Genomic DNA, 24,754 nt, shown 5'->3' on the forward strand with positions numbered 1-24,754 from the left:
ATTATTGGGCATGGATCTAAGGAGTGGCTTGAGACATGTTAAATAATGAGATTTAAAGGATCTATAACTTGTACACATTTGACATTTCACTTAATAGTAAGTTTTATGTTTTTCAAAATAATAAAAATTATTACTAGCATATTCTATCCTATTTTTATTTATTAATTAAGGAAGTATAAAATGGAAAAAAAAATATTGCATAGGAAATCATTATATCAGCTATACAAAACTCATTTCATACATTATTAATCGCATTTGATACTTCTTTATTATTCTTTGGATACTTAACGAGACTTAAGGTGCTTTAGGAAAATCAAAATCATAGGCTACAACCATATTTTGATTTCATTATGAACAAGCATCATCCACCACAAGCTTGGAACTATATATGGTTGGAAACATAAAAAGCTGTTAAAGACTCAAAATTTGCTTCATATGCTGGAGAGAAAAATCCCCTAATGAGCTAAAAGTCCACTAGAAACTGTACAAGCTAACCCCGTGGACAAAACTGTCATTGGAGAAAATCAAACCCACATTTGTAAGCAAAAAAACAAAGAAAACCCAGATGATTGATTAACAGCTCCTCCCATCAACACACACCCCATTGGTAGTTGTACTTGTATATACACCATTTAAGGAACTATTGGAAGATTTGAACCCATTATTTCCATTATGTGCTGCTGCTGCTTTCAACATTGGTGAGTGTATCCCATTTGTTAACTTGCCATAACCTTTGCTTGCAGGCACAACTGTCCTCTCACATGCTGCTGATATTAATCCTGTCACAATGAGGCATTCATTATTGAATATATCTTGCTCAGACAAAATGCACCATAGATAAACTAACAATACAATGCAACAAAGGAGATATAAGGTGGGCCCAATGGTAGGGGAAGGGTGAAGGGAAAGAGAGGGAAGAGAGGTCGCTGGTTCAAATCTCTCCAACTGAAATTTCTAACAAAACTAGCAAACTAACATTTGCTGATAATTAAAAAAAAAAAAACAATACAATGCAACAATGCGAATGAACTACCGATTTAATAAAAAAATACCTATTAAATGGAGTGCACAAGAAAGGTATTCAAAGAAATAATCATATAGTAGAACTCTCCATTAATTATACAAATTGAACAACCATCCAAACCACAAATTCAGTTACAAGTGATGAAGCAACTAGACAAAATATGCATAAGAGGTATACATGTCTAGAAAACATAAATAATACGAAGCATAGTGTAGACAAATGATGCCCCTCAAGTTTATAGATTTCCCCACTAAGTTTGGAACTACCAACTCAACTGCAGATTCACAGTTTAAGTACCCAAGATGAATTTCTTATGATAGTGATGAGTTGGCTACAGTCACAATCAATGCATTAAATTCAATATATGGTTAGTAGTAACAGGCATTTGAGCTCATCAACAATAAACCATAATAAGCTATGGAATAAAAACAACAGGAACCACTAACAAGTTTGGATGGCAGAATTACACTTCATTCCCCAAAGAAGAAAATCAATAATTTCATCATTGTAAGAAAAACATCTTTAAGTTTAAATGAAAATAGGCATGAATTAACTAAGGAAAAAATACCTAAGAATAATGGAGAAGGTTTCCCTGGTCTGGACTTGAACTCAGGATGAAACTGAGCACCAATGAAGAAAGGATGACCAGGAAATTCAACTATCTGCATTTATATAACTCAAATTCAAATAAGGGAAATATTTAATAATATGTGGCAAATTCAAGATCCATGCCGTAAGGGTTTCAAGCAAAGACACACCTCCATGCGCTTCCCAGTTTCGTCTTTGCCAACAAAAGATAGACCAGCACTCTCGAGTTGTGATATCATATCAGGATTAACCTGTACACAGCATGACAATTATTGTACAATGTTGCATCTTTCACATAAAGGAAGCTTGTGCATGCAAACACAATTTACCTCGTATCTATGCCGATGTCGCTCATCAACAAAGCTTGCATTACCATACCTATTAAAAATTCCAAATTATAATACCATAGATGTTATATATCAATGTTTGATGGAGAATTGGAGATCAATATGATCCCATTTTAATTAAACTCTTATAATACAAGTGATAATGAATTTTCTTGTTGGACCAAAGATTATAAAATTTTTCACATAAACAAACTTAAGACTGGAGCAAATTAATCAGTTTATCCCTCAGTAGATGACCAGCATATGCAATAGTTCTTAAATCCTTACAACTTGGCTGATTTGCAGTCAGCAACATGAAAGTAAGTTCTCCTTGAACCAAGACGCATAGTTCCCCCCATATGAGTCTTTGAACCCTATTGATAGAGAATACAAAGTTATTATCTTAACTAAATTTTACAGGGAAGAGTATTATCACAAAATGAATAGAATAAGATGGATGTATCCGGAAATATACTTCTGGCATAAATATGACACAAGGGTTTTTGGTTTTGGGATCAAATTCTGTGCTATTAGCATCATGAAGACCCAGAACAGATCTTGAAAACTCAATTACACCTATTTGCATCCCCAAGCAAATGCCCAGATATGGAATGCTATTTTCTCGAGCATACTTGGCAGCAAGAATTTTTCCTTCCACTCCTCTGTCACCAAAACCTCCTGGAACTAGAATCCCATTAGCTCCCTGCAACATAAGTTCATTTAGGGAACATCTCAAGGTAATCTACATCTACATTTCAATACATTTAAAATGAAATTAATGCAGTATTAACACAGAAACTAAAGAACTGCATTTAGTCTAAAAAAACAGTCCAAATAGTAGAATGACTAAAAACCTTCAAAAGACCCCAAGCAGCTTTATATGCATCAGGATCCTGCAAGAAGTAAATTTATCATCAGAGATTAGGCATAAAGTAAAACAAATCAGTTGAATGACATGCAGAACAATAGAAAGATCAATCACCTCTTTAGAGGTATCATCTTCGAGATGTTCAGCGGGAACCAAATCCACAACAAGCTCATGATTGCAAGCAACAGAAGCATGCAAAAGTGCCTACACAAAAACACAGAATATAAGTCTCTGGAATCTGGAATATCATAGTTAAAGGTTCCTTAGAATTGGTTCGTATCAAAATCACTTGATTTGTGAAAATAACCATCCATGCCCAAAGCCATCAAAATCAATCTTATGAGATGTTATTGATATATTTGTATGCATTTTAAGGAATAATAGCACCTTGGCTTATCCTCATAATAAACATCACTTCCTTTTATATGGAAAGGGAAAGAATCATGGACAAAAGGATAATGAGTTCATCTATAAAACCTAGTCATAAAGAAATACAGCATATTCCATTGGGGTGGGAGGGCAGGGGTTGAGGGGGAATACCAAGGTTTTGAAACTAGGCGGCTCAACCGGGAACCAGTCCGGACACCCCAACAAATTGGGGCATTTCAGAACCAGTCAAACCGGTCCAGAACAGGTGAAAACCAGTATAGAGTACCGGTGTTGAACCAGTCTTATTAAATTTTTTTCATTTTTTTTGTTTTTTTATTTAATCTAAAATATTTGTAAGATAAAAAAATGCATACTTAAATTTTCACATAATTATCAATTATTTTGTCAACTATTATTAACTTTTATCTTATGAAACATAATTTAGTCATTTATATTAATATATAATTTTTTAGATCCTAATTTTTTATAATTCTATTAGTTTATTACTTAAAATATTATATAATATTAAAAAATATAAAACCGGTTCAACCATTGAACCAATGTCTTCACCAATTCAATCACCAGTCCAGTTTAAAAAACATTGAGGAATACAAATTTAACATGAAAAACTTTCCTGGGTGCTTTTACACAAGTGAATCTCTGAATGTGTTGACTGGCTTTGCTATTAAATCAAGAATGCAGTTGCACAAAGAAAAAAAAAACACAATACATGTTTTTTATGTGTGTGGAATGCATCATTAGTCATAATGTTACGAGTCCCTATCAATTCTGAGAAACTAATGCTTCCTTGAGGTGCAAATCATAAATTTTTCCAATCTTTATCTACTTTTTTATGTTACAGTCAACCCAATCATTTCCCTAGACTCTGAGTAACAGTATAGTTGCACACTTTCATAAAATTAATCAGTTTAATTTAAACAGTATTAAAATGTTCCTAATCTCCATCAATCATCGCAAGTCACCCTGAAAGTTGCATAAAATTAGGTTTCCATGCATCAGAACTGTAGGGTGATTAAATAATGATTGCTGATGATATTACTGCAGACCATCCATCCTAAGTGTATCTAAGCTAGAGAGAACAGAATCAGCACCAAAAATGATAAACCATTTGAACTCTAATAAAAGCTAACAGAATATAGGACATTGAACTGGACCAAATTAATACTTATGAAGTTCATCATGCCTGTAATATCAAATTCAAGAACTAAAAGGGCCAGTTAAAGATATTGCAATGGGAGTTTTTATGTATTACTACCAAACATGGAAAATAAATTAGAGATGTACCTTCAGTACAGAAAGATATGCATCTGAGAGGTTAGTATATTTTCCCACCATTGCAATTCTAACCTGTGAAAAACAAAATAGTTGTAAGCTCAGTACTAGCCACTATAGAGAGTTGAATATTGGAACTCACAGATTCATGAAATATATTAGCTTTTTTAGATGATATATTAGAAAAATTGAAACTTACCATTTCATGAAATTTGTCATATACTTTTGTTGTTGTAATCCACTCCTTAAAATTAGGCTCTGTAGCAACACTGTAAATAGAACCATAATAATTAGTGGAATCACAGAACATCACTACATCAGCACATCAGGATGATCAAGATGTACATCAAAACAAGAATGAGTTTGTCAAACAAACCCTCGCAGGTTTAATGTTTTCAGGATTGCATCATGCGCCTTTTGGTCCTGTTGGTAAAAAAGAATATCAAAAGGAAAAAATCTGGTTATTATATGAAGCACATCACTTAGTGTAAAAAGAAAAATAAAGCAATTCAACTGTTTAGGCAAAAGGATACTAAACCACAAGCTAAACAATTTAAAACTTCGTAAACAAGGTTCCGGTAATGCAAAAGACAACCACAAAAAGCAGTTTCAGAAAGTACCACAAAATTACTTACACTTAATAGCAAAGGAATGTGCCAAATATTTGGAACATCATAGAGAGTTAGTATGCTTGATGACTGCAGATACAAAAGTTCCCTTTGAGAATATATGCAAGGCTATAAAGTTAAGCAAGGTGAAAATTGTCAACATTTATATCATATTACCGGAACATGACAAAATTGAGAAAGTTTTTCCTTAATGTTGTCATCAAGTTCCTGCAAAGGATAAAACAAAAATTTCAATCATTATTACGTGGAACCAAATAGATAAAAAGAAAAGTAAAAAAGAAATAGAAAGACCTTTGAACTGCGACAAGCAAGAAGATTTGGGGTCAACCCTAACCCTCTAAGTTGGCGGACACTGTGTTGGGTTGGCTTTGTTTTCTGCATATTGAAGCATTCAGTAAATAAATTATAATATTAAATTGGTTATACCATTTGAAAATATGCAATAGCAGTCCCAATCCATTTATTAATGGCGAAACATATATCTAATATCTAACTAGGAAAAAGAACCATTTTATGTTCACAAATAAGACTAAATTCTTTTTTCTCATTTATTTCTAATAAAAGCATGAATATAAATGTTTCATTGATAGCATAGCTTGCAGCATACCTGCTCACCAACAACATTGATAACAGGCACCAAGCTGACATGAACTAAACAGAAGTTACCAGGGCCTACAAAAGGGAAACAATAAGATAAGCAAGACTCTTTGCTGAAGTACACCCAACAGAAATTAATCAATATAATTCCGGAGAATATAAGGTCTCAAGTATGACAATTATTACCAACACGGTATGAAAACTGGCCAAGTGCTTCAATAAAAGGCATAGACTCGATATCTCCTACATTAAACAAAAGTCATTTTAAATTAACATTGATAAGAGGTTCTAGCATTTTCATAGAACTGCTAAAGTCAATACTACTTGCAGCCACTACGTGAAGTGAGAAATGTTTGGGCCCACCAAACCCATGATTTTTATATGTAAAATTAAAATATAGAAAAAATGAATAATGTAGTATTGGAAATCAAATTCTACCTTAATAAAAACAAATGATCTAAAAATATTAATTTACCAATAGTTCCACCCAACTCAATAACACAAACATCAGCTGGGCCTTCTTTTCCATCAACTGGTATCTGTGCCACACGCTCTATCCATTCTTGGATGGCATCAGTAATGTGTGGAACAACCTACCAATAAAAAGGTGAAATCAGAAACAAAACACATGCAACCCACAAAAATATTTGGAGGAAAACCCAGAATAACTAAATATACCTGCACAGTCTTGCCAAGATAATCTCCTCTTCTCTCCTTTTCAATTACAGACTAAAGCATGAAAAACAAAAAACATTAAGAATTCATACACACCTAGGAAAAAAAAACTAATTAATTAATTAAACATGAGATTTAAAAAGAAGAAACAGACGGTTTATCAACCTGATATATTTTCCCAGTTGTGATATTATTGTCACGAGTTAATTTGAGGTCCAAGAAACGTTCATAGTTTCCAAGATCAAGGTCAACCTTCAACCAAAATTGAAAATAACACGTGAATAAAAAGTTACCATGTTCCAATAACTGAAACCAATCACAAGATTGAAAATTCACATGATAATGGCGGAAAACATGTTATTAAAAATTAATCAATAAAAATTTCAGAGAAACAAGTAACTTGCATCCCATGGCCTTAAAAAAAATACAAAGTAATCTATTTACCTCACCGCCATCATCTAAAACAAACACTTCCCCATGCTCAAAAGGAGACATTGTCCCTGCATCAGTGTTCAGATAGGGATCTGCAAGAGATAGAAAAGTTGAAACCACAACTAGAATAATTAAAAACAAACAGCATTATTTTGCATAACATCAAAAGATTAGTTTCATAACGAAGAAACGAAGACCAAGCTTTTACACCATTTACCAGCTCAAAAAGCACAAGCTAGTCCTTCCCATTATAGCACATAGATAAAATAAAAAGCAATCTCCATCAGTTCCCCCTAGAAGTTTACATTGCCATTCACCATTTTTTATAAGCTCATGTTCAAAACATCAAATTATTCTAAATAAACAATCAATTGTTTCTTGTTAGAGCTGGAAAAAAAGATATTTATAAAAAAAAAAGATGGAGTGATAATTCATAACAAAATAGAATCATCATTCCATTGTTTGGATAATTTAAAATAAAGTAAAACAAAAGAAATATAATATATATATATATATATATATAATAACTTCACCCCATATCTACAAATTAGAGGAGAAAAATAAAGATTCTATAATGGAAAGCATTTTATCCTGCTCTATTCCATTTCATTTTTGTTTCAAACAACAAATGCAACACCCAGAACCATTCTCATTGCATTCCATTCCATTTCTTCAATAAAAAGAGTGAAAAAATTAAAATCAAAAGGGGGGGCGGGAGACAAGAAACAATACCAATCTTGATAGAAGTAACCCGAAAGCCACAAGCCTGAAGGAGTACTCCAATACTGCTTGCAGTGACTCCTTTCCCAAGTCCACTCACAACTCCACCCGTCACCAACAGGTACTTCATTTTTATTCTCTCTAATGAAACCCCTCTTTTTTATTTCTTCTCCTATACAACATGCAAACACACTCCACATGTCAGTAACCACGACACAAAACAACGTTAGCCACACACAAAAACACAGTGAATTTAAATGACCCTTTTTTGTAAGATCCACCACTTTCCCATAAAACCACCAGAAACAACGACACCAACAACAGAAACAAAAAACATTACACGTAAATGGGAACGAGATGGCAAAATACACACACGGCAGTGACATTGCACAGGCATGACCCACATGCAGAACCAAACAGAAACGACAAAAAAATTACAAAGAACGAAACTTTACAGCGAAAGAAAAGGTATGCGAGAAAACCTTCGGTCGCAATGAGGGGGTGCTTCTGTTAGACGCAAAAATGGTTCCCTTTACCTAATGGGCAAAGATAACAGAGGAAGAGAAAAATGGGGTCTCGGTGGCGCAAATTTGAAGGGTTGGATTCTGAATCAAGGGAGGAATGGGTAAGTGTTGTGAGGGAATGTAAGAGGGAGAAAAGATAATGAACAAGTTCGAGTTCTTGAGTGGCTTTAATGGGAAATGCGTATTGGTTGAATCTTTTTTTTTTTTTTCTTTTCCCTCTCTGCAGACAATCTTCTCGTTTTTGATTCAGGCGGCTGGTGAACAAAGAAGCTCACTCCCCCCTTTTTCAACTTATATAGGATATATAGGAAGCTAAACCCATGTGTTAAAATGAAATAAATTAAAAGATTAATTGTGCCTTATATTTTATAATATTTGTAAAAAATTGGATTTAATTTTTATATTTTATGATGGGTTTAGTAACACATTGAGTTGAACATAACTCATGTTTTTTCTCAATTTATAGATATACTTTTAAAAAAAATTGAAATACATAAATAATTATTTGGTGTCTCACAAATGATAAATCAAACACATGCTTAAACATTATATTTTTTGGTAAATCTTAAATATTGTAATTTTAATTCTTGTTTTTCTAAAATATATGATAGGTTTTTTTATACATTATTTTATATGTAAAATAATTTATAGTTTATTTTTAGAGAAATTTGAGTAATTAAATAATTTTCTTATATAATAACTAAAAAAAATCTAATGATAAGGTAAAAAAAATCAGAGTATGTGTAGTTTTTCGAGAACTTAAATTATTTTAATTTTTGAATTATTATAAATGTATACATAAATTTATTGTCTCTTTTATTTTATTTTTATCTCATTTTTAATATTTTATTTTCCTATTACATTATTTATCACGTCAAGACTATCGGCAAATATTGTAGCATTCCAAGTTTCAAGTATTAAAAATATATCTCAAGGAAAACCTTTATTAGGGCGTTGTTATATTATTTATAATATTTGTTGTTAGTATTATTTGTAATGACCCATCTTTGTTACATGGAAATAGGAACTAATTTAAGTGGAAAATTTTATTTTAATTCATTTAAAACTCTTCAATTAATTTATTTTTGAAAGTATTTCCATGATCCATCAAGTAACACATCCTTCTCATCAGACATCAAAGTATTTTCATGATCCATCAAGTAACACATCTTTCTCAAGTCCCAATTATCAATATACATGTCTAACTATCATGTTATGTCATGTTGACCATTTACTCCCGAAAGATTTCACCCTGAGCAATTAATTCAAGTACATCCCTTGACATAGTCACACCTTGACCATTCACAGAGACTCGAATTAACCCTACAGAGAAAGTGTGGTTTTATAAAAAATGGATAAGCGTGGGTAGTGGCTTACCTCTAGTAATGCTTGCAACGACCTTATCCTATTTAGGGATTTGCCCACCATCCATTCTATAAGCCCTTTCACCATAAGCCCCCACCGACAAACTCCAGTACTAGGTTGAGGGACTTCTTAGCACTCCCAACTTATGTGTCTTCTCACATGCAATGTCATTCATCAATGCATGCATGTTACTATCATTCAAATCAATATCATATGTCATCACAAATTCATTAACCAATATCAACACCATAAGAGGTTATAATATCATAGATTCACCATTCATATGTTCATCACGCTCACTAACCCACCTATAGTTCAATAAGTAAAGCAAGACATTCCAACACCTATAATTCTTGCAAAAGACTCACTAAAAACTCATATGAATGTGAATTTGATAATCTCAACATAAAGTCAACTCTAATCATAAAACAACATCATCTTAATCACATCTCATACCATCATCAAAAAAATCAACCAACACAACTCAAGACATTCAACAATTAATATATTTACCTCGTCATCAATATAATATCCTCAACATCATGATAAATTAGCAATAATAAAATCATATATAAAACCATGCATCATAAACATGCATCACTCTACTGTTTATAACAACTATATACTTCATGTTTAAGGTTATCAAAACATCTCATAAATTTTGGGTTACTATCTCCTTCGTTTTCTATTATGCACTTATGGCATTCATAGTTTATAAACATGATAAATAAAGATACTAACTCAATTAAGTTGGTTCTTGTCTCATTTGAAATCTAAGAAGATTATCTCCAACTTTTATGTTTACCCAAAGACCTAGTTTGGAAACATATTATGCCTAAAATTACAATTTATACAAAACTTTTACTTATTACTAACAACTTGACCTTTGTTCACTAATTTGATCATTTCTAGAGTTGTCATAATTTTTTAAGTGAGACCAAAGTCATTAGTTAAATAACATAGGGCTACAACTTTTATGAAGATCCCTTTTTCCAAATTCAGTCATCTAGATCACTTACAGGATCACACAACTCTCCTAGTGAGCAAAATTCTTTGTGAATACACTAATATACAACTTGCTCAACGAGTCTACAAACTCTGCAACTTGCGAACCCAAATGCAATTCTATCATTCCTAATTCCTTCAATCACTTACAAATGATTTGTAACTCATTCCAATAATACAAAGTTAAATAAAGAATTCCCAAATCAAGATCAATCAAGGTTTAGCTTCCCTTACCTCTATCAACTAGGGGCCTAACTTTGAGAAGGAGAAAGTGAAAAAGAGAAGGCTTTGGGTTCAAGATGAGAACTTTCCTCCACCCCAACAACAAAACACACCAAACAACAAACACTTTTATAAATCAGCATTAAAACATCAACAATTAACACTTTTATAAGCTACCAAAGGTGCTCTATGAAGGAACATGAAAATGAAGATGAAAGGGAAATGAGAAGGGTTCCTTACCACCACAACCAGCCACCAACAAAAGGGAGACAACAGAAAAGGGTCCCTTGAGCAAGGAAAATAAGGTCTCAAGCTCTCCAATGAAGGGAGTGCTTGGAGAGAAAGAATAAAGTAAAATGAGAGTGTTTAGATTTTTTGGTTCAGATTTGAAAGGGTCTATTGAATGGTTGGTGACTTTTCCTATTCCTCCTCTTTGCACCCCCACAACTCACTAAACTCACCCACCCCATTTCCATCGCTTAAGGCTCACTCACCTATGCCCAAACACTCTAGAACCAACTAATCACACATAAACAATGGTTTAAGCATAATCATAAATATAAACATAGATATAAATACCACAAACTGTAACTTAATAATTAATTGATTAATTAGAGACACTTAATTTTAAATTTAATTACTCTTGTAATTTAATTAAAATCACTTAATCGGGCATTATGAAATACACGATGTTACATTACTATCTCTATACTATATTATTGGTTGTGTTGGATGTGCACATGACATAAGAGTGTCACGTTCATATGCATTTTGTATTATTATTATTATTATTATTATTATTATATTTCATATTGATGTTATTATATTATATTTATTATTATTAATATTGTTAGTAATGTTGTTATGCTATTATTGTTAGTATATTGTCTATGTTATTATGTTTTTTTTATCTGTGGAAATCCAGACAATGTAAGGGGATTTACAATAACTTATACACCTTGTCCAACCAACTGAAATAGAGTGATACAACCTAAGAGAGTGTTTAAGGCCCAATAAGATGCTAACCTTAGCCAAACCTTACCCATCTAAGTGTTATGAAAAGGAAAAAGTATGACATTAGGTTTAGTTTTGGGGAGAAATTGAGAACGAAGATAGAAGATAAAAGGAGCATAAGAGAAAAGAAAGAAGAAGGAACTTGGAGGCTCAAGTCGAAGCTCTCCTTTGTGCCTCTTCTTGGTGAGTATTCTTCCCTTTGTCTTTCCCAACCCCTCTTAGTTGTTGAGTTCATCTCCTCCCCTTTTCCCATTTTCTCTACCCTAAGTAGAAATTGATGTTTTCTTTAGTTGATTATGAGAAATTGAGGCTTGGGTATGTTAATTGATTAATTGGGTTACGATGTTTGGATTGTTCTTTTGAGTTTCCCCTTTTTGGTGTTATTGAGAATTAGGGATTGATAATTGATGATTTGGAGATCTTGTGACCTATGATGAAATTGTATGGATTATTTATGGCTATAATTTATTCTTTTTTTTTCTTCTTAGAATAGTCTTGTAAGTGTTAGGAATTGTCCCTAAACCTTTGAGGTATGTTTTTGGGATCCTTTGGGAGGCTCTGTAGAAATCCCAATTACGACAATCTATTTGTTGTAAATTTTCCCCAACATCCAATTTTGCTAAACTTGCATCCAATGTTGAGTGTCTGATGTAGTATGTCTGATGTTGAGCGTTTGATGTTGTGTTATATGCATGGCCATACGAAAATGGGCCAATAAGAGTTAATGGACTTGTTTGTGTTTACACATCCACTCTAGTATTAAGGAATTGACGATCAAACTTAACGAGGATGACACTCTTATGCCTCGTATTTGATAAAGACATTTGTATGACGAAACAAAACCTACACAATGGAAATGGTTGCATTAAGATTGAAATCAAATCACTAATTTTCTCATGGGTTGGGTAGCAGCAATGCATTGATAATGTCAATCATTGTCTATAATATTATAAGGATAATATTATTGCTAGTCTAGTGGGAACCTATAAGGTCACACACATAGAGTTATTAACTGGAATAAATGAATAAATTAAATGTGATTTAATTTAGTTCATAGTTAGTAAAAATATGATTTAATTAATCATCAATTTATCTAATCAAATCAAATAATTATACGTATATCTAACTAAATAAGATTAAATATGATCAAATAAGATTTGATAAAATCAAATAAGGTTTGATGAGATCAAATAAGAATTGATAATAATTATTTGCATCAAATAAGATTTGAAAATAAAAGATATGATTGAGTTTTGGATTAACAATAATAGGACAGAATGTCATGAACACAATTTTGATGAGTTATCATGTCTTTTAGAAAGAGACAGTTAATCTGTGTTTTCCACAAAAGGAAAAGAACCAAAAAAATCAAATCAAAATCAAAATCAAAATCACAAAAATAGGAAATAATGTCATAGCATTACACAATTTTCATGATTCAAAACCTTTCGCATTACTAGCATTTCAAGATGAAGGTCGCATGCATCCGCATCCCAAAAATCATGTTCATATTAGGCCATAAGTGCGTAGATTTCTCTTCATATGCCAATTTCCCAAATCTAATGTCATATCTTTTAAGTTTAGGATGAGAGGTTGTAAGTCGGTGAAAACGACTAACTTTTGTGTATAAAACTTGTATAAATTGTATCAAACTCTTTCAATTTATGGTTATTTTGTAAGGTTATAAGTATTTTCTATTAAGTATAGGTAATAAATACTTAGTATTTTCATTTTGTGTGTTTAATAATCATTTTCTCTCAATTTCAGGTTAATTAGGCAAGCTTTGCAAAGTGTTGTTTTTTACCTTCTCGCTAAGCCAATATGCTGGCTTAGCAAGCATCCGCTAAACGCAACACTCCTGGGCTAAGCGCGAGGAAGAATCCAGAAGAAGATGAGTTGTACATGTTTGCTAAGCGCACCGCTTCATCTCTCTAAGTGCATCGCTTCAGTTCATCCGCTAAGAGAGAAAGGCGCGCTAAGCCACAAAAATCACTAACGTGCGCTAAGCGGTCCATACGTGCGCTAAGTGCACGAGCACGAACAACGCCACCTATTTAAGCCCGAAATCAGATTTTGTGAAGGGAGTTTGGACTGGGATTTAGAGCATTGCATGTCTAGGGTTTCTAGAGAGAGAAAGGTCCAAGTTCTAGAGAGTTTTGAGAGATTTTGTTGTGTGAAGATCTGTAGAGACTAGAGCTCAAAGCAGGAGCCAATTTGAGAGCTTGAGATGAATTTGTGAGTGATTGTGAGATCCTAGAGGTGGAGGAGACATCCTCGCCACTTGTATTTTTCAATCTTTCATCTTGTTCTTCTCTTTGTTGTTAAGAAGGCTTCCTGGTATGGAAAGCTAAATCCTCTGTTGGATCTTCCCTGTAGGTACCTGATGTAAATATATTTCTATCTATTTAATGATGTTTTGTGTGTTCTCTGTGCTATCTGCTTTTCATTCCAGTATGCCTTTACCTTGATCACGTAGATGCATGCGCTGTTAGGGTCATTCAACAGTGGAAACTGGTCTGACTCTAAAGTCCTTGATAGTGCTGGGTTGAGTTGTCGTGCTTTCACGAGGAATCGGGGTGCGATAAGTCAGTTGAGTATGTGTGTCTTAATGCAGTCCTGGTTGAGTTTAGTCTTACAAGAGGAATCTGCGAACGAGGCTTGATCAGGATTAGGCTAAACTATCATGAGGAATCGGGGTTTAGTATCTCAGGAGACACCATAAGAGCATATGAACATTGTTAGATAGAGAATATCTTTTTAGCATCATGCACCTATTAGGAAGACCAACATGTTCTCTACTTATTTTTACACATCATTTCTCTCGCGTGATTTTCTTTCTTTTTGCACAGATAGTTTATACACTTGTTCATATTCACACTTATTTTTACACAATAGACGCCTATTTGCTGAATTAGCTTACCAAATAACACAAGTTCCCCAAGTGTTCGATACTCGGTTCTTACCGTTTTATACTACTTGTGTGATCCAGTGCACTTGCCGGAAGCCGAACAAAGGCCCTCTCAAAGAGTAAATCTCTTGCTTTCTCATAAGGTTCAGTCATTTGGTACTAGTGCCTATTGGATTGTTTCATAGGACTCAATGTCCTTTGCTTTATGATTTCATAGGACTCAAAGTCCTTGCTTTTATCTTTCATAGGACTCAAAGTCCTCGCCTCTATCTCTCATAAGACTCAAAGTCCTCTGTCTTTATGCTTACATAAGACTCGAAGTCCTCTATCATTTACATTTCAAGGAATTCAATGTCTTTAGTCATTTACGCTTTCAAAAGGCTACAATATCTTCATTTACATTTCAAAGACTTCAGTGTCTTTAGTCATTTACGCTTTCAAAAGACTATAATATCTTCATTTACATTCCAAAGACTTCAATGTCTTCAGTCATTTATGCTTTCAAAAGACTACAATGTCTTCATTTACATTTCAAAGACTTTGATGTCTTCAGTCATTTACGTTTTCAAAAGACTACGATCTCTTCATTTACATTTCAAAGACTTCAATATCTTCAGTCATTTATGCTTTCAAAAGACTACAATGTCTTTATTTACATTTCAATGACTTCAATATCTTCAGTCATTTATGCTTTCAAAAGAATACAATGTCTTCATTTACATTTCAAAGACTTCAATGTCTTCAGTCATTTACGCTTTCAAAAGACTGTAATGTCTTCATTTACATTTCAAAGACTTCAATGTTTTCAGTCATTTACGCTTTCAAAAGACTACAATGTCTTCATTTACATTTACAAGACTTCAATGTCTTTTGTCTTTTACATTTTACAAGACTTCAATGTCTTATGTCTTTTACACTTTATAAGACTTCAGCATCTTCTATCTTTTATAGGACTCAATGTCCTTGTCTTTGTGCTTCTTAGGACACAACGTCCTCTGTTTCTATGATGTGAAAAAGAAAACTTTAGATGTCTTCCACTCTATAGAACTTCAATGTCCTCATGTTTTCTCAGTTTCACTTCCTTGGTTTGCCAGTTGCCCGGTCAAATAGCAAGATTGCTCAAACGAAATTAGTGTCATTATCTTTACTTCCCTTTTATTTCTAATAAAAGATAAGTAAAGATGAGCAACTGTCATACCCTAATTTCATCCGAGGACTATCGTTTGTTGATCTCTTGATCCTTACTAGTCGACTTATGGTGTTGAATGTGAGTTACAGTACAAAACAGATGATCATTGAATGTTTTGATCAAGAGTGCAAAAGATACCGAAAGGGAGGGGCAAAAGGGTCATTTCAGGGAGTTTTCTAGACCCTGGCTCGCCTAAGCTAGCCTCTAACTCGCCCAGGCTAGCCTCTAGCTCGCCTGGGCTCCCAAATTGCTTAAGGGTGAAGGAACTAGCTAGCCTAGGCGAGCTGCAGCTCGCTTGGGTGAGGCAGTTTACTTCAAAGTGAAGCAACAGCTCGCCTGGGCGAGCTGCAAGTCCCCAAGTGCCCTTTTTTGCTATAAATAGACGTGAGGGAAGATGAGTAAAGGGTTTCAAGGTTTAGTATTGAAGGATATTGAGAGAAGAAGGAAAGAAAAAGAAGAAATAAGAGAAAAAGAGGACGAGGCGCTACCGAATCACGACTGTAATCAACTTCTATATCGTTCTTCATTCGATGTTCTTCGTTCGTCATCCAGTTAGTTTTTGTTTTAAGGATTTGGATACCATTTATGCGCCCTTAGGGGCCCTCTTTGTTGTTTTGTGTATCTTCATCTCCATCTATCATTGGCGATCTCATTTTCCTTTGTAAAGTAAATTTTAACCGATCATTAGTTACGTAAGTCATCTTTTAAAGAGATTGAAAGTTAATGAATATAACCAAGATAAAACCAACTCATAACTAACTTCTTTTTATCAAATATCACTTGAGATCATTTCAAGATCCAATGCTTTAACGATTCTTTCCTTTTTTCAAAATCCAAAGATCGTTTCAAGGTCAAACGCCTTAACGATTCTCTCCGCTTTTCAATATTTAAAGCATCATTTCAAGGTCCAACGCCTTAAACGAATTTTTGTTCGCAATTAAAATTAATCTTTCAAAATTCTAAAGCCAATTCAACACACAAACTTTCAGACTTAAAGAACTATGTGGGTTTGAATTCCTCATCCCATCTGAGAATACGTAGGAGCAAGGACAACACCCTTGTCGACCCCACAAAATAAAGAAACATGAAAAGGGAAAATACATAATTTTGAAGTCATGCTTTGCACACTCAATTAAAGGTTGTCGTCCCTTGTGACAGGCGTGTGGGGTGCTAATACCTTCCCCGTGCGTAAACAATTCCCGACCCTTATTCTCAAATTTCACATACCTTTTTTGGTTTTTCTAACGTTTTCCTAGAATAAACATTGGTAGTGACTCTCGCATGTTTTCCTTTTTGAAGACTGATGTGCCATTATTTTCTCCTATTTCTTAACCCTTTTTGCACCATTTTAAGTACTGATTAATCTTAATTGTCAAATTAATTAGGCAGTTTTATTATTTGCGCCCATTAAGCTAATTTGATGTTTTTAGTCTAATTTCAGGAATTAATGAAGCATTGGGCTTGAATCTAGAATTGGGCTTGGACTTGAAAAGGGCAGACTATTTTATTCTACAAAATTTTATCTTATCTAGACTTTATCTTATCTAGATATTATTTAGATTTGATCTCATCTAGATATTATTTCATCTAGATCTTATCTTATCTTATCTTATCTAGATTTGATTTTATTTTATTTATGGGCTTGGATTTAAAACATATTTGTAAGCTTTGGGGCTGGAAAACTATATAACAGCACCAAGGTTCTAGTTTAGGCTCTCTCTTCTCTCTCTCCTATTTTCGTTTTTAGTTTTAGGCCTCTCTTCTCTTTCTTCTTTTTTTCGTTTTTGCAATTCCAGTTCTGACTTTTTGTTTTAGCAATAAAATTTCGTTCTTCAATCTATAATTTTGTTCTCTATTGATTAATGGAAGGCTAAGTCCCTAGCGTTGTTTTCTCTTGAGGATCAAGAACAGTTCTCTTTGAGGTTCTATTATTACTGTTAAATTCTGTTCAATTTTTCCACTTCACTAATTACTCTGAATTTGTTGCTATTAATTCATGCATGCTTAGTGCTTGATTAATTATCTTTGCGCTTAATTTACGTTCATGCTTAATAATCGTTTATGAGTAATTGGTGTATGTGTTGCTTAATCGCATAATGAATGCCTTATGTTAAATTTCGCTTAGTAATTTAATTTAGGGTTGGATTAAGTGGTTGAACTGAATATGGATAAACTCTCGTAACCTAGGATAAGAGACTTGCTTGTGAATCAAGGGGAAGCAACGTGTTTTAATTCTGATATTTTCTAATTCACATCTATTCGCTGTTTAATTTACAAAAGCAAACAACCCTCCCCCATTCGTTACTATTTTCCTACTATTTGTTATGAACATTTGGTGTATCATTGCTCGTTGGGAAACGACCTAGGATCACTTCCTAGTTACTGCATTTTAATGTTTATTTGATTCGGGTACGACCTCGATCAAAGACGCTCCTTTGTTTTTTGCCTCATCCTCTCATCGAAGGATAGGTTACAACAATAACTAATTAGCTTCCAAATTAAGCAGGCACAAGAAATGTAATTAAAATTTCCTAGAACTAATTTGCATCTCAATGAGGTTCAGTTGAGTGTAACTACTCTTTCACTTGAGTCAAGGGCTGGTAGTGTTTTTTTATGATGATTTTACTTGCCCATTTAAAGTGTTATATGATGGTCTCATAAGTTATTAAGTTATAAATTTACATTTTTATAGAGCACTCCACTTTTTCCTTTTATGATTCATAGCAAGGTAGCAAAGTGACTTGAATAAATTCAAAATTTTTTTAATGGTTCATTTGATTATCTGAAATGACTAATGATGGTACACGGGGTTTCAAATCCCAAGTTCTAGCTATTGCTTCGTAATTTAGTTCCTTTTTCCTTTGGTCTTTCTTCTTATTGATCCTTGTATTTATATTAGCAATACCAATGCAAAAAAAAAAGTTGTCTATGAATATTTCTTCTTAATAACTCATAGTATCATACCATGTGGAATGTCCTCTATATATCCATGACTGAAATCAGAAAGGTAACAATTCCTATCTATTAATATACCTTTTAGATTTTATAAATTATAGTAAAGTTGTTTCACTTCACTTTACTATTTAGCAATTTTTTTTTCATTTAAAATTAAATGTTGGCACCCTTAATTAGTGTAGGATGTGTTTGGTTTGTGGAAATCTTTTTTGTTCTCACTAATAATTACAAAAAAAGGTTAGTTAGTTTTAAAGATTTGTATGGAAAATGGTGAAAACACTGGGAAAATTTAAAAATAGAATAGAAAATGAAAACAAGTCAACACTCTCGATCTTTAGGTTTAAATACAATTTTTTTAATTCATGTATCCCCCGGTACCCCAGAAAATGATTTTACCACTTTGACATGGGACTTCTTGTATTGGTGTGGCACTATATGACATGTCACCAAAAAGAGTACAACTATAAAACAATCTCATGATAAAAAGTTGAAATTGAGAATTTTAAAAAGAACATGTAAATTGATTGGGATATATATATATATATTTTGTGTGTGTGTGTATATATATATAAATTGATTGGGATATATATATATATATATATATATATATATATATATATATATATTTTGTGTGTGTGTGTGTGTGCCAAGACATTTTATCTAGGTACTATTATTAAATTGACTACACTTTGTGCATTGTAGTGTGGTGCACATGAACAAATGAACTAGTGGATGTACCTAATGCTTCTCACATCACACCAAAGGCCTTAGACAGGTGGGAGCAAAGACTATCTGATGTTTTCAAAGGTCGGCCTTATGATATGTATGATGTTGCCCTCTCAATGCATGTTATGAATTTTACCTTTAAAATTTCTCAATGCATGTTGTTTTTGCTATTCTCTAATTAGAATTGGAGTTTTACCTTAGTAAATTGTGTTTTCTTATGGTGCAAACCTTTATTGCATGGGTTACCAAGGTTAATATTTTGAGGTAACTTCTTAGGCTCATTATTTTTGGACCCAAACAGACAAATTTTTCATCTTGTATCATTATTGCCTTAATCTTTTCTCTTAAATAAAAATTATGTTATCCACTACTTACATTGATAAAAAGAAATATGTGTAAATTAGGATACCAAAGTTATGGGAAGAGGTAGAGTTGCTCGGATTCAAAGGAGGCTACTTGTTATAGAGGGTAAGAAAAGGATTATGCAGTAGCAAAATTATGTTGATCAATGGTTGGTAAGAATCTTTCCTTTTTGTTGATTTTTAGTTGATTTGAATGAGATGGATGGATAGAGCAAGAATACAACAAATTAGTTAGATGTCTACTTCTAGTGCTACTACTTTTTCAGTTGATTTTTTTATTCATTTATCATAAATACGTCCAGAAGAAAATAGTTTTTTTAATTTTTTTTGAAAAAAAATACATTCTAAGATCCATCTTGGAATCCTCAATATATATATATATATATATATATATATATATATATATATATATATATATATATATATATATATATATATATTAAAATATATCCTAAGACAGTTCTCTGAATAACCGTCTTAGAAAGGTATCATTCTAAGAAGGTTTTTAGCTTAGAACCGCCTTAGAAGTATATCTTTTTCTAAGACGGTTTTTAGGGAACCGTCGTAGAAAGTTAATAACTGATGTAGAATGTCCAAAATAACTGTCGTAGAAAAACACTATATATATATATATATATATTATCTCTTACCAGAAGTAGGGGTATACGCAGATCGGTTTGGGTTAGGTTTGATGAAACTCATAATTCAACCAATCAAATTTAAATGAGTTGGTTTGGGTCAATTTTCCAATAAAAAAATTAAAGTCCAACCCAAAACAACATGTTTGTAAACTTTGGATTAGGTCAACGAGTCAAAACATTTAAATTTGTCTATTATTTTTTAAAATAATATTTTCTATAAGTTAAAATTTTTATTAAATAGAATGTCGGATACATTACTTATAATTATTATGTGTAGTCAAATCATGGAAGAAAAAGATCAAGGGAGGAATCAAATTGTTATTATCATCATCACATAGGTTAATATATTATGTTAAACATGTTTTAAAAATTGAAATATAATAAACAAGTTCAAGAATTATACCCACGAAGCCTAAAAACCCAAAAACTAAAATTATTACAACATAGTTTGAAAATTTCAATGTTCTCAAGGAGTGAAATGAGTAGTGCAACTAAAAATCCAACTAAATCTAAAATGATTTAAAACAAATTAAAAAAAAATGGATATTCTACAACCAATTGAGAGTTGAAACCCTAATTTCATGAGAGTGACCGAGTAAAATCGTAAGAATTGATAAAAGTAGAGATGATCTCACTCTTAGTTACTAAATTTGATAATAATAGTAATTGATTTTTATAAATTTAAAACACACAATAATAATAATAATTTAATACTAATTGACCGACCAACGGATTAACAGGTCCAGATATTAAAATGCGCGACCCAATCCAAAACTCAATGGGTTTGAATAGGCTAGATTGAGTTTGACCCAAACACAAAATATTCAACTCAAATTGTTTGGGTTGGTTTGGGTTAATTCAGGTTTCTAACATCCAAGAATTTGTCTCTTTGTGAATGATTTATTAAAATTCTTTAAATTGGAGGATGCATTTCAGTTTTTTAGTTTCTAAATGTTGAAGCATTTTCTTATAAAAAAAATGTTAAAGCATTTGGTTTAAAATTTTGTAATAAGCAATTTCAATGTTGATTTAATGGTTTTAATATATTTTCAATTCTTTTAACACTACACGTGATTTGAATGTGTTTTTAAATATATATTTCAACAACTCGTTGGTCTGTGTGGTCCTGGATTCAGTCACCTTAAGCAAGGTCTTGGGTTCAAGCCTTGTAGATGAAAAAAACATAGTTGAAAGAGAAGATCCCACTAAAGATGGCCAATTAGGTTTCCCAGCAGAGATTAGTCATCAGTAAAACTGATGGATACTTTGCATCAATATCATGGTAAAAAAAATATACTTCAATTGTTTTTTAACGTTCAGACTTAGAAAAGAGGATAGAAGAATGAGAACAACAGAATGGAAAAAATAAGTTGAAAGAAAATATTGTGTTTTCACTTTTAGTGATCCCGAGCAATTTTGAGCTATGTGTAGGTATTAGTTCTTGGGACTCTCTTATATGTAGGGAAGGTTCTAACTCATGTCGGAGTTTGGAGGCTTATTTTATATAGGAGATGATGAGACTGTTATATATTGCACATTTAAGGCGTAGCAGCAAATAGGGGTTTGCACTCGAGCAATTTTGAGTTGTGTATAGGTATTAGTTCGTGGAACTCTCTTATATGTAGGGAGGGTTCTAACTCACATCGGAGCTTGGAGGGTTATTTTATCCAAGAGATGATGGGATTGTTATATATTGCACATTTAATCGCAAATAGGGGTTTGCACGAGTCAGTTTGTGTTGGATTTAATGAAATCTGTGATTCAATCTAATCAAATTTAGACAGGTTATTTTTTAAAAAAAAAAAATTAAAACCCAAACCAACAAGTTTCTAAACAATTTGGATTGAGTTGGATCAACGAGTAAAACTATTTAAATTTGTCTATTATTTTTAAAATTTAATAACTTTATAAGCTAAAATTTTTATTGAATGGAATACCGACTACATTACTTATAATTGTTATGTGTAATTCCCTTTATTCCACCCAAAAAAAATTGTTACATTTAGTGAAACATTGTTGTCATCCTTAGCACACTGTCTAACATGCTATGTTAAACATGATTTAAAAAATAAAATATAATAAACAAGTTCAAGAACCACACACACGAAGCCTACAAAATCTATTAATACATAGTTTGAAAATTATAATGATGTCTAATTGTCAAACGAGTAGTTCAATTGAAACTTCTATTAAATCTAAAATAGTTTGAAACAACTTATAAAATAAACTTGATATTCGACAATCAGCTGAGAGTTGAAATCTTGATTTCGTGAGAGTGACTTTGTGAGAATAAAAAAGAAGGGTAGTCTCACTCTTAGTTACTAACTCTGATAATAATAGTAATTAATTTTTTAAAATTTAAAAATATATATTATATGTAATAATAATAATATAATATAATAAAAATTAATAGGTGAATAGGTTAGATAATAAGTTTGGATATTAAAACCCGTGATCAGCCAAAAAACTCAATGGTTTGAATGAAATTGGTTAGATTTGACCTAAACACAACAATACACAACCCAAATTATTTAGGTTTATTTGGATTAATTTGGGTTCGTAAGAGATTCATACCATGAATACCCTAATCGCAAAACATCTTAAAGAAAGTGATCTAGTATGTGACTCAACCTTATTTTTCTATTTGTCTTTTACATTTGTAGCAACAATTTATTTTCCCTGTTTGTGTTTGATAGTTGCACTAATAACAATATTTTAAATATGTAATTTTTATTCTCTTATTTCCAATTCAACTAGCTTAGTATCATGTGTCTTGCACGAGTATTAAATTCACCTTTTATAATTTATTTGAGTACTTTTTTATATTATTTTAAATTTTTAATATATTATTAATTATTTAGTTGAAATTTTAATAATAGTATATTAGTAGATATTTAAATATATTTATATATACACACATGCTCGAAAAAATTGTTATTGTTGGAGCTATTGTCATATGTAGGATTCCTTTTACTTTGTTGATGTCTTACATGCTCCCCTTTGACTTTTTTTTTTAATTATTTAGTTCATTGTTTTAACCTCCATAATAAATAACATAAAAAAAATGAAAAATAGAAATAGAAAAGGATGTTAATTTCATGATCATAATGATTATATATAGAATAACTAATTTGGGGGGGGGGGGGGGCTAAATTTTATTGGAAGAAACACAAATTAAAACATAAGAAGCAAAGAAATGAGAAAATTTGTTATCAAATAAGAAATGAAAACATAATAAAAGAAAATGTGTTAAAAAAGTGAAAAGTTATGATAATGCAAACTTCTCAGCCACTCACACACGTATATAATATATAAATATTATTTAATTAAAATAAGTTGAATATATATTTTCAATCAATCAAACAATTAATTTATATATCAAATTGATTAATTTAAGATTAAATGGAAAAATTAAAAATTAAATCAATTTAATAGAATAAATATAAAATATGCATTAATTAATTGAATTATTTAGAGGAAATGAATATGGAATTGCCATGTGGCATCATCCCATAGAATCAAACATTCTTATACACACATACACATGCTAGTATGCAGAGTGTACAATGCACGAGAAATTAACATTTTATTCTTATTTTAAGATATGCAATTTTATATTGATTAAGGTAAATATGGAGTATTATGTAAATTTATTAATTATTTGTTTTAATATTTATTATAAAAAATGAATATAAATTTTAATAATATTAGTGAAATTAAGTATGATGATGTTTATTTTCATGTTAATATTGTAGTGATATTTTTATTTTTAGTATAAACCTATATATAAATCAATAGCTCAAATGATAATTTTTAAATATAAATACTATATAAAAATATTAATTATTTTTATAAATATGATTTGATAATATTGTGTGTCCATCTCATACTTGCACCAATATTTTTTCAGCGAGTATCAATGTATGTATTTTATAAATATTTGCAAGTATATGAATGATATCCGTAAATATTTTTTAAAATAAAATTTTAAAACTAAAACAAAAAAATTAAGAATTATCATGTTAATATTACAGTAATATTAAGAGAAACTATTCACTTAAATATTCTGAGCATCCAAAAATATTTTTAAGGTAAAATTATTGCTAATAACTACTTTAATTAATTAACAAACGTTTTTAATAGAATATTAAATAATTTTAATTACTAAAAAACAGACTTGTTTTCTCATTTTCTCATTATTTATATATTAACAATATTTTAAATTTTAAATTTAATAATTTTTAAAATTAAACATAAAAATATAAACCAAGTAGATTTAACAAAAGAAGAAAAATTGAGGCAAAATTAAGTACTTATATGAA

General features: G+C 31.6%; 1 protein-coding gene across 3 annotated transcripts; it reads right to left on the reverse strand.

Moving 5' to 3' along the window:
• Positions 1 to 322: 322 nt before the first annotated feature.
• On the reverse strand, positions 323 to 8,326 carry LOC100799980 (CTP synthase). Of its 3 annotated transcripts, none has more exons than XM_003546607.5 (22): positions 8,004 to 8,325; positions 7,534 to 7,693; positions 6,814 to 6,893; positions 6,535 to 6,621; positions 6,373 to 6,423; positions 6,170 to 6,287; positions 5,881 to 5,937; positions 5,705 to 5,769; positions 5,389 to 5,472; positions 5,254 to 5,304; positions 5,104 to 5,166; positions 4,845 to 4,891; positions 4,668 to 4,737; positions 4,481 to 4,543; positions 2,921 to 3,010; positions 2,793 to 2,831; positions 2,414 to 2,641; positions 2,227 to 2,312; positions 1,942 to 1,990; positions 1,783 to 1,863; positions 1,593 to 1,686; positions 323 to 779 (listed from the first exon to the last, which is right to left on the reverse strand). In XM_003546607.5, exons 2-22 carry the CDS (start codon positions 7,649 to 7,651, stop codon positions 574 to 576), a joined length of 1,827 nt encoding a protein of 608 aa, XP_003546655.1. In that variant the 5' UTR covers positions 7,652 to 7,693; positions 8,004 to 8,325; the 3' UTR covers positions 323 to 573. The 3 variants fall into 3 exon arrangements, with proteins under 3 accessions (XP_003546655.1, XP_014623720.1, XP_006598012.1); XM_014768234.3 differs by having other exon boundaries at positions 7,977 to 8,325; XM_006597949.4 differs by lacking the exon at positions 7,534 to 7,693 and having other exon boundaries at positions 8,004 to 8,326.
• Between the last annotated feature and the right edge of the window lie 16,428 nt (positions 8,327 to 24,754).

The sequence above is a fragment of the Glycine max genome, chromosome 15 (assembly GCF_000004515.6).
Source record: "Glycine max cultivar Williams 82 chromosome 15, Glycine_max_v4.0, whole genome shotgun sequence".
In the NCBI taxonomy this organism is placed as follows: Eukaryota; Viridiplantae; Streptophyta; class Magnoliopsida; order Fabales; family Fabaceae; genus Glycine; species Glycine max.

What these genes read in the sequence shown, in the direction of transcription:
- LOC100799980 (XM_003546607.5), bottom strand. Translation starts at nt 7,651, where the DNA reads ATGAAGTACCTGTTGGTGACGGGTGGAGTTGTGAGTGGACTTGGGAAA. An exon ending in ATCTTGGCAAGACTGTGCAG is followed by an intron (nt 6,288 to 6,372) that starts GTATATTTAGTT and finishes TTTTATTGGTAG; the next exon opens with GTTGTTCCACACATTACTGA. An exon ending in TCAATGTTGTTGGTGAGCAG is followed by an intron (nt 5,473 to 5,704) that starts GTATGCTGCAAG and finishes TTCAATATGCAG; the next exon opens with AAAACAAAGCCAACCCAACA.